This window comes from Gobius niger, assembly GCF_951799975.1.
Source record: "Gobius niger genome assembly, chromosome: 2".
Lineage (NCBI taxonomy): Eukaryota > Metazoa > Chordata > Actinopteri > Gobiiformes > Gobiidae > Gobius > Gobius niger.
This window is the reverse complement of record NC_136853.1, coordinates 20,512,561-20,528,049: the sequence shown is the minus strand read 5'-3', so window position 1 is coordinate 20,528,049 and position 15,489 is coordinate 20,512,561. Positions and strand designations below refer to the sequence as shown.

Below are 15,489 nucleotides of genomic sequence, written 5' to 3'. Positions count from 1 at the left end.
GCTAATTTACAAGGCTATTGTTCACACAAGCTACAAATAATGAATAAAGCATTATTCGCCTCCTTTTACTCAAGCATTACAAACAAATGTAAAAGTTAAATAAATAAATATAATACAGCTGATTGCCATAGCCAGAACTGCCAAAGCTTAATGCTACAGATGCAAATAAAGCACTGTAAATATTAGCAAATAAGAGGCCAAAAGTGCCATTATTTTAAAAAAGATCCAAACTTGTAAACCCTGCGAGATCCACCTGGAAACTGAAACAATTGTGTTAATATGTAGTTTAAAATGTTTAAATGTACACCACCTGTGCACTGTGTTTGTCTCAGTCAAAAGACAGCAACAAAAAAACACTAAAATTGTTTTAAAAGTGGATGGACGCAAAAAAAATCTCCAACTCAGAAGGCATGTTGTCATGACAAGCTAATTTATTAGGCTCCTTGTTTGACTGCTTGGTTTGAAATGAGAGTATGTAGATCTATGCAAGACATGAAAAGAAAAGATCAGTGAATTGACAAACTGGAGCTCAGGAAAAGGGACTCCAGCTCAGTGTGCTAATAGAAATAAGAGTTTGACAGGTGTTTGACGACAGCCACACCGTTTCCATCAGGCTAAAATGGAGCAGCCCGAGTGCAAAGCCACAAACCATATCGGTGAGGTGATGTCTACCCAGCAGCACGCGGGACAGGCCCACCAGAAAAGCCCACAGCACTAGCAGGATACGAAGGGGCACAGCCAGCACAAGGTGAGACAGCAGAAACTTGGACACCATAGCGGCCCGACTTGCATGTGCAGCAGGGAAAGAATATATGTCCATGGCTACACAGTCCAGGAAACCAGGGACCATCTCCCATGGACCCTTGCGCTTTACAAGTCTCTGAAGTCCTGCTACTGTCATCACATCCAGGAGAAGAGCTGTTTGGAACAAAAGAAAACATCACGTCAATGTGTTGAAGTTTGCTCTGTTTCATATTGCTATAGTGAACGTTCAAGTGGGAAAACGTTATCATGCTGCTGCTCTGGCATAGCTCCAAAATCATCAGGCAACTGGTTTGCTGTGGTAATTCTTGAGAAGTGGAGCAATTCTCAAGGAACATTTAGAATGAATGGAAATGCACAAATAAGAGCATGTTTAACAAATTACACTTGCGACTGGATGTCGCATTGGATAACCAGCATTCATGGTCACAAGTCGCTTTTGGTGACTTGTGTCATGTGAAAAGCTCGATACAAATAAGCTTCCATTCTATTCCATATAGACCATGTCATCAATAAAATAGGAAAAGTTATAAGTTGCTCTATGTCACTCGAGCAAACAGGCATAGGCCTAGTTCACTTCCACTATATATAACACTGGACTGGCTGTTTTTGGCACATACACTGTTGAAGAGCATGTAAAGTGACTGCACTGAAACTAATGTTCAGCTTTTAACATGTTGCCTCTGTCAACTATAAATAGGAAGCAGTTGGACACACTACAGGCATTTGGTGAAATGAGTGAAATTAAAGGGCATTCTGTACCTAAGAGCAGATTGACCAGGACCTCCTGTCCGGCCAAAGTGTTGCTCCTTGTCAGACACACGATAGTGCCAATAATCCACGTGATACCGTGACCAGTGAGAGCCAAAAGGCTGATCATGGATCTGCACGCTCCCCAGGACGAATATGTGTAGGCGCACACTCCCATGCGCTTCGACAGGGAAATATCAATGGCAAGCAGAGAGTTAATGGCAATGCCTTTAAATGAAGGGTTGAGCAGCATACAGTCCTCCTCTGGCAGTTTGCCGGGCTCTTTCTTGTCCTTCCCGGCGCTCTCGGTTGACTCCTCACTAGGCAGGCTTTGTTGGTGCTTAAATTGGGGTCTCCGCGCGCTGCCTCCTCTCTCGGGTTGCCCTGCTCGCACGGGCTGGTTTAGAGACATAAACTCCGGTCTGTCCAGGACATTTCTCTCTCGCGCCTTAGATCTTGCTTTGGGAGGCATATTTGCGTTGGGGAGAAAACTTCCCTTGAACAATCTTGGAGGGTTAAGATGTGGCTTTACCCAGTCAGAGAAGTCCCCGCATAGACAGGAGTGCGCAATTCTCCCCCTTCAGTGGCCTTAATAGATATATTTAGACCCCCAGGAATGTGTACTGGCCATGCTGTTAACTCGACCCAGTGCAGAGAGCGTCCTCTGCCTGACCATCCAGTGTAACCTGATCGAAATGAAGCGATAAAATAACACCAGGGCGTCACGTTACGCCGATGCCATGCACAATGCAACAGACGGATGCTTCACCGTTGTATATAAACAGTTGGACAGTACGAACAAAGATAAAACATACGACTGGTGTTGAATCATAGGCCTCCAGCGCAGTAGCTATATCCCTCTAAACACAGTAAAACGTGGCAAACGCACCTAGCCTAACAAACCTGAGAACACAAGCTAATGGAACATCCACTTCAATGCAGCATCTGCTTCATCCATGCTCTTACGTAGTTTACGCGCAATTCACGATTCTTCTTTTTCTTCCTTGGGCAGGCGCAAAGGGAAAATAGACTAAAACGGGAGGCGGATTGAAGATACTCCAAATGAGGAGAGGGCACGGGTACTCCCGCCGTGTCCCAATTGTTTGCTTAGTAGGCCAATTAACGGAAAGAAAAGCTGTGGGCAGGATACTGGGATAAATCTAGCATTTTTGTAGTAGGCTATGGATGATCCACTTATCAAACAAAAGAAATGTGAAGGATTCACTTAAAGGCACATTATTCGCATGCCTACATTTCCCATCATTCTCGCGTCCAATGAGCGGAAGTGTCGTCTCAAAGCCATCTATAAAGCCGCTTCCCAAGCAGCTGACAGCCCTAAGCGCATAGTGCCGGGGTGAACCTGCTGTCGCTACGATGGGGTGCGCGCGGAGCAGCTACTGCTTGAGTGGGAATCTTCCATCCTAGGTCCCACTGTCATTCCTTGACACCGCACGGAGGGGGAGTGGGGGGAGTGCGGGCCCCCCACTGTACCCTGACCATGCATTGCGCGCTCCCAACGCAACTTCTGATGTGTTATTTGAACGTTTGGACGGATTCTGTCAGATGGCCGAAAAACATAACCGGATGCTGTGCTTTGCGTTTGCTTTTGGATGGTGTTGAGACGCTGTCACTCTGACAGTGGTAGGGGAGCAAAGGTGGAAATAACGGAATTACCTGAGTGACCCGACAACTGTGAGTGAGACGTTCGTCATTTGTTTTCTATAGAATTGAACTCTAAAGGATCCAAACACCTGAGCTTCCAAATGGTAGACAGCTGCATGCGCTAGACCTAGACTCTAATTTTTATTCAAATCCTATTCTGGCTACTATGCATGGACCTTGGCTTTTACCAAGTGTTTTTTTTTTTTTTTTTTTTTTTTTTTTGAACCAAGGCGATAGAAGATGTCACCAAATAATGAAACGTCCGCATCATTTTCTTGCACATCACTCTTTGCTCGATGTTTGCTCATAAACTAGAATAAAGTGGCAACATAAGAGTAGCATTGGCTACTGACATGAACTTTTACTCGTAGTATTGCACTTTTTTTCTACTGTGGAGTGACTGCAACTCCACTGCATGATAACAGCACTGGAAGCATGTGCCCTTCTTTAAGAAGAGATAAGCCTTGTATCTGACCATGTTTTTGGATCAAACAAGCATGCAGTAGCCCACTGCTATAAATACACGCTTTTTACTTACTGGAATATTTCTGAGCATCGTGATTTTAAGTCAATAGGTGATCACCTACATTTTTTTTTTATGTTGCTGTTTCCATGCGTCTGTCTTCCTCCCTAGACCTCTGGACGTTGTTGTGGATTGTGTTGCTATTTAATGCCATGGGCTGTATTCAGAGTATCAGGTGCAAGCCCAAAAGTTTCCGAGACAGTATCATCGTCCTGGAGGTGAACACTTCAATTGATTCCAACCCCACCAGCATCGACGAGTCATCCAGTGTGGTCCTGCGCTACCGAACACCTCACTTCAGAGCGTGTGCGCGCATCCTGGTTCCCCCTGTGCCCGGGAAAGAAACATGGACCATCGGCTGGATTCAAGCGTGTAATCACATGGAGTTCTTCAACACGTACGGGCACAAAGGAATGTGAGTGTCAGGGACTTTTTTACTAAATATGCCATATCACACATGGCTAATTTAGTACACAAAGTCAAATCAATAAGCTATTCAAAATGTGCAGACCTTTAATAATAGACCTAGCATTCTGCAAAGTCAAGTGCTGTTTGGCTGCGAGACCTGTTTAATTCTTTACAGTGACATGGGAATATCAGGGTGCTTAAAAGTGTTTAGGAAATAGGACTAGCCTAATTGCAACCTTACCCTAGCCTTATGTGAAAATGGAAACTGAACTGCAAAATGCAAAATTCCCAGCAATCCAGTTTCTGTGCTATTTACATCCTATTATCATGTTATTGATATGTTACAAAATACAACCCTTACATTTGTAATATCACTAGAAAGTCTCACAGTTGCAGTGAAGCCTGTTGTATGTCTGGGGAGTTTGTCGAGCTCAAGGACAAACAAAAGCCCTGATAATAAAAAGACAAAACATTATGTAGAACCACGCAGACACTTATCACACTATTCTGCCTTGTTTTACACACGTGTTCATTTGTAAATCATTTGGCCCATTTTGTCAAAGAACCTGCCAGACTTTATGTTCCAACTAGAGTCCAAAATTTAGAAGAAATCAAAGTAGTACAACATTAATTTAAGCGCCTGTATTAGTTCCGCTGTCAGCTTTGTGTGTTTCAGTGGTGAGGTCAGCAGCTCAACATTTCAAACTCAATTGATTGAGGGGCAATGTGATGGAAAATAATGATCGTGACCTTTTAGCAGTTTGTATTTGTCAATATTGTGATTTTAGCACAGATTATTATATACATAGACAAATTAAAGCATGCCCAGCCGTTGCTTTAAGTAGGACATCTGCTGTGTTTTGTCTTTGTGTGTGTGTGTGTGTGTGCGTGTGCGTGTGCGTGTGCGTGTGCATGTGCGTGTGCGTGTGTGTGTGTGTGTGTGTGTGTGTGTGTGCGTGCATACATACATGCATACTTAGTTATGTCAATGAGTCTATTTCCTGTAGCCAACCACAGACTTGCATGTACCCAAAATATGCCTTATCTATTGCAGAGGTGAATGCCTGAGTGCTGTATGTCTAAGATTAGAGTCACCCACCGCGCCCCTAACCCGTCTGTGGCCCTTCGTATGTTCGTATGTGCATGCCATGTGCGCCATGGAATGGTCTGACTGTCATTCTCCAAACCAAACCTTTACATCTTCTTGGGAAAGAATAAAATCTCACCACATAACGCTTGATATTCACATGAACTCTCAAGTGGCCCATTCTACACTCTAGCTTTTTAACGCCTACACTATACAGGGGGAATATTGGGTGGGCACATACAAGCTTTTTGAATGTAAAATTGCTAAACTAAACTAAACTAAACTAAACTAAACTAAAACTAAACTAAAAAAAGAAACAGAGAGAATAAAGACCAACATATGTAATTCAATATTAAAACAAAACATTGGTAACTGACATTAGTAAAGGTCGTCTCTTACTTTCTCAAAAAGTGTCCAAATAGTGTATTGTTGTGTATGTGGGGCAGTATATCCAAAGTGATGAAATGTGAGGACTGTGCCACAGCAATTGAGAGTGAATTAATTAAAAAGAAAAAGTAATATCTTTTGAATGGTGAAAGGTCCTCAAAAAAGTGCCAACAACTGGAAAAAGCTTAATGCATTTGTACAAAGTGTGGACATGGGTGCACAGGCCGTCTCTGGAATCTGGAATCACCAAACTATACTGCAACTAATAATTAAGCACAAATGTGCCTTCATGTAAGTTTACCAGAATGTTGACATTAGCTGTTAAATATGTATCTATATATTTAGCCTATGTATTATCTGTTATATAGTATATATTAAAGGAAAAAAAACTCTATCTCATCCTCCACTAGCTGGAGGTATCGTTGCTGTTCCTAGAACTGCACTGGACCGAGATGTCTGATGTATTTCCTGGGATCTGCTGTAGCCACTCCTCCAGTTTGGGGGTCACTGCCCCGAGTGCCCCAACGACCACGGGCACCACTGATGCCTTCACCCTCCAGGTTTTCTCCAGCTCTTCTCTGAACCCCTGGTATTTCTCTAGTTTCTCATGTTCCTTTTTCCTGATGTTGAAGTCGCTTGGTATTGCTATGTCGACCACAGCGGCTTTCCTCTGCTCTTTGTCCACCACCACAATGTCCCGTTGGTTCGCCATTACCACACCTTTGGAGGTGTTTCCCCCTTTGACCTTGGGGTTTCCAGCCCATACTCTGCACAGATGTTCCTGTACACTATACCAGCCACTTGGTTATGGCGCTCCATGAAAGCTTTCCCTGCCAGCATCTTACACCCTGCAGTTATGTGCTGGATTGTCTCATTGGCCTCTTTGCACAGTCTACACCTGGGGTCTGGTGCCCGATCTGGGCCTCTATGGCTCTGGTGCTCAAGGCCTGTTCCTGTGCAGCCATGATGAGCCTCTGTGCTGTCCTTTAGTCCAGCTCTGTCTAGCCGTTGGTAGGATTTCTGTATATCTGCCACTTCAGTTATGTTTCGGTGGTACATCCCATGTAGTCCTCCCATGACAGAACCACCACCTCCAGCACCTCATCTTCTGTTCCCCATTGTCTGAGGCATTCACTGAGCATGTCATCTGTAGCCTTGTCTTTGATGTACTGATGGATCTGGGATGTTTCATCCTGGATAGTGCCTCTCACGCTCACTAGTCCTCGGCCTCCTTCGTTATGGCTTGCGTACAGTCTCAGGATGCTGATCTTTTCCTTTGGCCTGCTTATTATTCCTGCCGGGTATCTGATTACTGGCGTGGCGTCTGTTCTTGCCAATTGAGCTGGCTTCTTAGGACCTGACTTGTTCGTTGGAGGTATTTGGCCATAGCCTTTCAAGGTTGCCATTTGCTTTGGGGATTCCAATGTACTTGTGGCCCCGGGATCGGGCCTTTACTCTGCCGCAGATCTCAGAAGCTAAGCAGGGTAGGGCCTGGTTGGTACTTGGATGGTAGACCTTTTGGGAACTCCAGGAAACCTGGGTGAATGTAGTGTGTGAGTGTTTGGTGGTGGTTGTAGGGGCCAATGGTGCATATTGGCTTGCCAAATCCAGACTCACTGCTGTACCAGCCATTGAGTCTGGTAAGACTCTGCATCAACTTGTTTTCTACAGCGGAATATACGTAAGCAAACAGGAAGCGGAGTAAACCAATCAGCGAAGGGCAGTCAGTGACGTTATTAGCGGTTTTGTGTAAATATTTAAACAGGACTATGAATCATAAACTCACCTACTACCAATGTGTTTTGGTTATTTACTGCTGATTAGAAAAAAGTTCCCGGCTCCCGTGGGAGTCAGCCCTATGTTCCCCCTCTTCTATTGATTAAGATTAGGCACCAGCCCACTGTCCTTAAGGTTAGTGGCTAGGGCAGGGTCAGGGTTTAGCTGATTGATAAATGTATGAACGTTTCACTCTCATGACTTGTGATTGGTTGATGTACCAGCTCACGTACGGAATAAAAATCGCACCCGGTGAACATAGATGGTAAATGGTCTCAACTTATATAGCGCTTTTCCACCTACATTAGGCACTCAAAGCGCTTTACAGCAAGGATCCACTCACCCATTCATACTCTCATTCATACACCAATGTACGCAGACACTGGGGGCAATGTGGGTGAAGTGTCTTGCCCAAGGACACAACGACAATGTGCACTTTCAGGAGGTGGGATTCGAACCCCTGACCTTCCGATCATGAGATGACCCTCTCTACCATCTGTGCCACTGTCGCCCCATAGGACCAGTGAACATAGGACCCGGTGAACATAGGACCCGGTGAACATAGGACCCGGGGAACATAGGTACGCACCCCTCCCGTGCGCCTCGTGTAGATAGTTCAGGGGACTTCCGCATCCCAAGAGTGACGCTGCTCGTGAACAACACGTGACGGCAAATAAACCATTCTGATTGTACGGGCTCGTTTGAGTTTGGCAGCAGCGACAAAAGCGAGCGCCCTGCCCACACTGCCCCATGTATAAAATATACAGAGGGGTATCATTCTGGATGCCAGGCTAACTATTGGCAGCCTCGCTCCTGTCAGTCTACCCCAGTAGATACTTATAAACACTGAACAAATCATTTGTGAATGTTTTAGAAATATTTATAGACATTGTTGCATAGAAATAGTTACAGTTATCATGAATTCGTACCCGGACTTTTATTATTTTTCGCATGATCTTATATGGTGCAATGAGAGATTTCAAACTGTTAAAATACGGCTCTACACACCATGTATTGTGACCTTCAAGATTATAACTGATGTCTGTAATGAATTTAAGATGTTGAATATGCAAATTTCCTCTCAGACTCATACATCAAAGCTAGATTAAAATGCAGTGTACAACGTACGTTCCTGGGTTTCATAAAAAAAAAACATTTAATTGAAAGTAGAAACCAGTCAAGTTCACTTTAATTGGACAGAACAGCAGACGATAGTAATGTGCAAGAGTCCACACTTGGTTTGCAATTCTTATTTAAGATTCAAGACACATTAATCACGGCCTAGAAGCAGCAAAAAGGAGTGGGTTTTTGCCCTTCAATTAAGAAAGTGGGCTCACGACCGAAGCAACTGCTTTTTCCTTGAGATAGATTATGTAAACAAATGGCATGAATGCGAATGCCTTACTGTATTTGAATAGATTATATTGAGCTGTCATCTATGTCATGTACTTTAAGGCCTTTTGTTACTACAAATTCTTTAGCATTTCAAACTCCTTTTGGAGATTATAATAACCAAATAAAACAAAAGTTAATTGTGTGAGCACATGTCTGTTTACTCAATCAGATTAAGTTTGCAAGGTAATTGGAAATCCAAATTCTATAATCAGGGATTATCAAACTGCTTCACATTTGGACAGTCTGCTCTATTTCCTAATTTACCTTTGTTTAAGACATGCACAGTGAGACTAGTATACTGCTGAAATAAATAAAGGGAACACTTGGATAACACAATGTAACTCCAAGTGCTCCCTTTATTTATATATAAATATATATATGGTGTATATATAAAAAGTTATTCAAGTGTTCCCTTTATTTTTCGAGCAGTATATATTACTTTGCATTCATTCTGCATCACTGTTAAAGCAAGTCTTGAGAGCTTTTTGCTTTGACATTACAAACACATGAATATTGTTATTAGAACAGAAAGTCCCACTTGCATCAGGTTAAATTAATTACTGTTGCTATTGGTGATAACACAACTCATGAGTCAAAGAGAAAGGCAGCATTGAGTCATTTAACGTCTCTATTTGACAAAGGCCACACAGGAAGTGAAACATATCCTAACCTAACCCTGTTCATTTATATCAGACAAAGAAGTGCAACTGCATGTGCTTGCAAAATGCGTAAATGTAGCACTTTCAAATCATTTGAGGGTATGTGTCAATAAACAGTTTTTGTATTGCATTGTTGAAAAAAAAAAGTCTGAATTAGTATGTTGCATTTGTTGGGGGTTGAAGCACTGACAAAGGCATCAGTCCATGGGATTATGTGATTTTGCAGAGCGATGTTAGTGTTGGTGTGTGCACAGGAGTGTGCACGGTTATGCCTGACATGATAATCTGGGCCTCTGGCAGAGCGCATCCACAGCACAGGCGGTTGGTCATGTACTGCTGTTAACATTGTTATCTCGGTGTGCGTTCATCCTCACCTTCAGAGATCTGAAGGTAGTCTCTCGCTGAGAGATCTGAATCAATAGACGGACACATGCAGCAGAGGAAGAGGGGCATTGCCTGTACTCATTGATCTTATATCATGTCACGTTTTTCACAGCCGGCTCAGAGACGGTTGGATTTGTATCTTGACTCTCTTGTTAACAGTACAGTGGATACTTAAGGCAAATATGTAGTGATTATGCAGTTATGTACAAAACAAGGTGTATTTGATTATCTGATACAGAACACAAATTCTTTGTTTCTAGGTCAAGTTGGGAGCTTCCGGATCTGCGTGATGGGAAAATCCAAGCCATCAGTGATTCAGATGGTGTCAACTACCCCTGGTATGGAAACACCACAGAGACTTGCACTATTGTGGGCCCCACTAAAAAGGACAGCAAATTCACAGTTAGCATGAATGACAATTTCTACCCCAGTGTGACGTGGGGTGTACCCATCAGCGACAGCAATGTGCCTCAGCTCAGCAGCATCCACAGAGACCAGAGCTTTACCACATGGCTAGTGGCCATCAACCAGGCCACAACTGAAACTCTGGTCCTGCAGACCATTCGCTGGAGGATGCGCCTTCACATCCGTGTGGACCCAGAGAAACCTCTGGGGCATAGGGCTCTTCTCAAAGAACCTATATCCCAGGAACAGCCTCAAATTCTGGGAAGGAATGAGCCCATCCCATCCAATGCCATGGTCAAACCCAATGCCAACGATGCACAGGTGTTGATGTGGCGGCCAAAGAGTGGTGACCCAGTGGTGGTCATCCCCCCCAAATGCTGATCCTGGCCTTGGGTACCAAAACTCTATGACCTCCTTGCTCATTGACATACCTGACAGCTTTAACATTTTAGATAAATTATCTTGCCTTTCAATGGATCAACAAAGATACAAATGGTAATAACAGAGCAGGTAAAATGAATGTTGAAAAAACATTCTACTTTCAAGCTGGATTAACTGTAACAGCTAAACGTTATCAAGAGAATTTTACCTTAAAATACTGTATATTATTTTGGTGGATTTTCCCAAATAATGAGTTTGAGAGTGTGTGTAATCATTTATTTTGTTCGACATACATATGCAGTATACGCATATGCACAAGTCCTGCATATGCGTAAGTAACTTGCAGGCTGGGAGACGGTGCAGTCAGTTTGGTTTGGTTTGTCCTTATGTGACGATTACATTGAAAGACATAGTTTATTTTTTTTGCTACTCCAGATATGTGATCCATGCTGCCTTAATTTGATGCATTTTGCTTTTCACAGCGACATGTTTAGCCTTATACAAAGTGCAATGCTGTGTAGTTGGGGTGTTTTTTTTTTGGTGCTGATGGGGTGTGGGTTCAGGATAGGAAAATCAGGACATGACCTGCTCATACTGTGTGTAAGTGAAGACGAACAACCAAGCATAATGCCCGTTGTGTCACATTCACCATTAGCATTTAGTAGCGAAGGATCGAGTCTTCTTGTAGCATCTCTCCCTCTCAGGACCCTGTGTTTGCTCTGTATCATATTTTATGTTTATAGTCAGCCTTCTTCTCCGCACACAAACACAGTATATTGAGGTGGTCAGTAGTGAATCATTTATACAGAGGATATTCGATATATTGGACATGTAGTTTGTGTTTGTCTTTTTCTACATAATTTGATGTGTAGCCGTACATTAGTCATGACAGACAGTTTTGTTACTTGTCCCCTAGTGCATTGGTGCAAAGAAAGTTTTATTTTTTCATTGCTTCGCTTGGAAGAGTTACTGGGGCGCAGTAAGAACAAATATTTTACAGTTTTAACACACGTAGGCCACGTTTTCATGTGACATCGATATTCTTCAAGGAGTCTGATTGATGCACATGAAACAAAAAGGGTCACGAGGTTCAGCATCTTCTCTGCTTGTTGAAAGATTCAGTCCCGAATACATCAACGCCGTTCATCTCTTTGTCAAACCCATCTTCTCCCGCGACTTATCTGTGGTCCGAGTCGTTGGGCGTCACAAAGAGGAAGCCGGGGACTGACACCGAGGGGTTAGTTGTCACATTAATTAGGCCTGCGGTGACACACGTTAGGAAGCGGTGGACCCTTAATTGGAGTGAACTCTGCCATGCCTTATTACTGCTTAGTCACAAGAGAGAGGGAGGGTCAACAGAGGCAGAGGTCAGAGCCGGGACACTGTCTGTAATTCATCAGTTCATACATTCTGACAAATGCCAGCCACTGTGGGGTAACACAATGGTGAAGTTTGATTGGCCCTGTGCTCTGAAGGCAGTTGTTGCATTTCACTGTGCAAAGACAAACTATCCCAAGACTAATTTAGGTCATTACTTTTACTCCTACTCAGGGGCGGATCTAGAGGGGTGGCACGGGGTGGCAGCTGGATAATTCTACTGTTTGTGTTTAATTTTGGGGAGGCTCAGCCCGCATCTAAACGGAAAAATTGCCTTGCGATCAAGCAAAAGTAGCATTCATCATTGTAAAATGTGTTGCCACCCCAGAAATTATCCCTGACCCTGCTTGCCACCCCGTCATTTTTTTTCTAGATCCGCCCCCTGCTCCTACTAAAGCTCCGCACTAAAAATGAACTCTGACAATCATTTTTGGTATTAACTGTTTTGTTCCCTGGCATCATTTACTTTCCATTGACTTGCAAGTTCTCGCTCTAAGTATTACTAAAGTCAACTTGTCAAGCCCTTATTATGAAGCCGAGAGGCGCAGCCACCCTGTGTTTGGCCGTGCAGTGTACACAGCCAGAGCCACACTTTCGTAGCGTCAAAAATATTGACCCTTTCAACAGCCAGTAGTCACCGCGGTTAAAATAGACGAGGTGCATTCGGCTGTGTTAAATCCCCTGCAAGCCTTTGGGGTTTAGAACCAAGTCAAGGCTTTTATCCCAGTGGGGCAGAGAAGGTTGTGTCCTTGTCATAAAGTGCCTCGTCTTTACCAACAAACGTGGGGAGTTTGGTGCCGGTGGACACGCGCACACACTTGCACGCACACACACACACACACGCACACACACACACAGATCAAATTCATGCTTAAAAGGGAAACAGTGTTGGCATGTCCGGTATTACTCACGTTTGTATTTTTATTTATGGGCTTCCTTTACCAAGAGAGTTGCACAATTTTTGGTAAGGGAATGGTGCCAAAATGGAGTGACGCCAAATCTATGCAGTGGACAGACACTGTCTCTTAGTTCCTTCCAGAGTGTTTGCTGGGAGAGTTTTCTTGTTTTGCTACGTTTCCAATCAGATTCTGCTGACATGGGAAGGAGTCCCCCAAAACAAATACTTTCCCCATTGGTTTGTATTTCATAAGGCTGCGTAAAACCAAACAGCAATCCTGACCCGAAAAGAAAATGTGTTTATTTCATTGGTCCAATTTGCACCGGCTGTGCCAAAGGATAGCTCCGCTCCTAAACCCCAACAATTTCAGTTCTTCAACAGGGTTGCTATTTTTTATGCATATTTTCTGTTACCCAGTGAACCGATGTTTCCCAGGGTTGTGATCCCTGTGTTTGTGCTCTGGGTCCGGGACTCTGTTCGTTTCTAGGGTTTTTTGTCCCTGTTGTTTTTCTTCATGTACTTTGTGTTTGTGGTTTTATTTTGTAAATGAAGATCAAGGAAGGAGATACAGTGTTTTGTTTGTTTGAAGTACTATGGCACTGGAATACATTGCATTGTGTGTGTGTTTTTTTTATCTTTAAGTTTTACTCAAATACTTGAAAAGTGGCTCTGTTCTGGAACATATTTTAAACTGTGAAATGCACAATAATGGGAGGATTTCTTCCAGGAGGACAATAAAGAAAACTGTCCATTCACCAAAAACTGTTGAAAATGTATTATTATCATTTAGTATTTGGCAATTATAATTTGTATTATTTATTACTAATATTATTTTTATTTTTTTCTACAGTTTGCGAGTTTAAGGTCTCAACTTTTACTTAAGTTACAAAACCCTTTGTGCCAAACCAGCTTTGCTCTGCCCGACCCCGAGTTCAGAAGCTGCAGGGAAGGGCACACCAGGAAGACCAGGTGAATGCAGTGAGTGAGTGGTTGGTGGTGATCAGAGGGCCTGGTGGCACAGACTGGTTGCCTCGCTTCCATCAGTCTACCACAGGGCAGCTGTGGCTACAATGGTAGCTTACCACCACTGAGTATGGAGTGAATGAATAATGCAATGTAAAGCATCTTTGAAAAGCGCTATATAAAACCATTATTATTACAGTGAGTTCGCTGAACACTCTTTTTTCATTATGATTTAAAAAGAGCAAACTCAGCTGGTTTCACACAACCACTAACTATGAGTACAAAAAAAATGTGTTATGTTTCATATTCTCTGGTCAAAAAAAAAAAAAATCAAACATTCTGCTGGGGTATGTGAACTTTTGAGCACAACTGTATATCAGGCCAAAACCTGGTCTGAACAAGGTCAGAAATAGGACGAAAGCCGTTCACTAACCCAAAAAGGAAGACAACAACAACAACAACAACAACAACAACTGTTGTTGAAGGAAAACCCTGCACACTCTTCAAAAGGCCAAAAGCCGATATATATATTTTTTTTATAGTTCTAACTGTACGGATTTATAATTGTGCAACAAAGTGTCTTTTTTTATTGTTAAAGTTTGATATTTAAAATATGAGGACTTGACAGCCTGGCCAGCTCTACAGATGACGATCATACTTTGCAGCTCTCAGAGTTTGCCATAAATGTTATCTTTTGTGTGTCTGGATGCACTGTGACTTTTAAAGCCCATCAGTGCTGCACACTCACAGCCTCCCCAAGGCAGAGAGACCATTACACTGCTAAGCACATGGCACATGGTATGCTGTACAAAGGAAGGAGATGTCACTTTTGGAGTTGGGTACAGAAATCCCCAAAAGAAGCAGTGTGTGCCGACTGAATGTGAAGATGCATTTTTATTTATAGAGGTTGCTTTGTGGAATACCATTAAATGTTATTTGGGCAAAGATGAAAAATGAAAGGAATAATGGTGGTTCTGAACTGGCTTTGGGACCCACATCCAACCTTTCTGATCCAAATTTAGTTAAACGTAGAAAAAAGTTATTGTTGTGTGACAATATAATAATACAGGATTCCTCTACTGATTCTGTGTCAGTGCACCTATAGTTGTGTGTCTCGCCCGACCCGTTGAGAACCACTGCGCCACACAGCACAGACTGGTCCGTAAGTGCACATTGACCATTTGTTGAACACATTGTTAAGGCTGCTCTGCTTAAAGCCTGTCTGTCTTTGACTCTATCTTGGTCACATTCCAGCCTCACATTCTCACTTCTATATAAAGTACACGGCCACCCCGGAATACTTCCACCTGTCACTGTAGTACTGTATTTCTGGCACTGAGTATTAACATTAAAGCTCTTTAAGGCCATTGTTGCAGGAAAGTCTTTATGATGAGAGTATTACAAGAGTAATTCCGGGGATCGGCTGCTGCGGCTATTTTGGCTTCATAATCATGACCTCTGTGAAGCCATCAGTGCACACTTTCCCAGAGGCCTTAAGTAAGTAAAAAAAAAAGTGCTTTATTTGTCATTGTGAAATAGTACAGCGAAATCTGGTAGATCAGATGTTGTCTCCTCTGTAGTGTCAGTCATGGAGAGGAGAACCTTGGAGGAGCTTCTCTGTGTGATGGACAGCAGTGACCGCCCCCTGCATGAGCTGCTGATGAGGAGCTCC

At 43.1% G+C, this 15,489-nt stretch overlaps 2 protein-coding genes across 4 annotated transcripts; one reads left to right on the top strand and one right to left on the bottom strand.

The window, feature by feature from the left end:
- Nucleotides 1–233: 233 nt before the first annotated feature.
- On the bottom strand, nucleotides 234–2,677 carry LOC306959799 (inactive phospholipid phosphatase 7-like). The gene is made up of 2 exons (XM_079552022.1): nucleotides 1,525–2,677; nucleotides 234–918 (listed from the first exon to the last, which is right to left on the bottom strand). The coding sequence occupies exons 1-2, from the start codon at nucleotides 1,982–1,984 to the stop codon at nucleotides 530–532; spliced, it is 849 nt and encodes a 282-aa protein (XP_079408148.1). The 5' UTR covers nucleotides 1,985–2,677; the 3' UTR covers nucleotides 234–529.
- An 89-nt stretch (nucleotides 2,678–2,766) lies between these two features.
- Nucleotides 2,767–11,507, top strand: fam78ab (family with sequence similarity 78 member Ab). 3 transcript variants are annotated; one of them, XM_079552310.1, is made up of 3 exons: nucleotides 2,767–3,204; nucleotides 3,809–4,112; nucleotides 10,054–11,507. In XM_079552310.1, exons 2-3 carry the CDS (start codon nucleotides 3,850–3,852, stop codon nucleotides 10,577–10,579), a joined length of 789 nt encoding a protein of 262 aa, XP_079408436.1. In that variant the 5' UTR covers nucleotides 2,767–3,204; nucleotides 3,809–3,849; the 3' UTR covers nucleotides 10,580–11,507. The 3 variants fall into 3 exon arrangements, with proteins under 3 accessions (XP_079408436.1, XP_079408435.1, XP_079408437.1); XM_079552309.1 differs by having other exon boundaries at nucleotides 2,767–4,112; XM_079552311.1 differs by lacking the exon at nucleotides 3,809–4,112 and having other exon boundaries at nucleotides 2,769–3,204.
- Nucleotides 11,508–15,489: the final 3,982 nt, after the last annotated feature.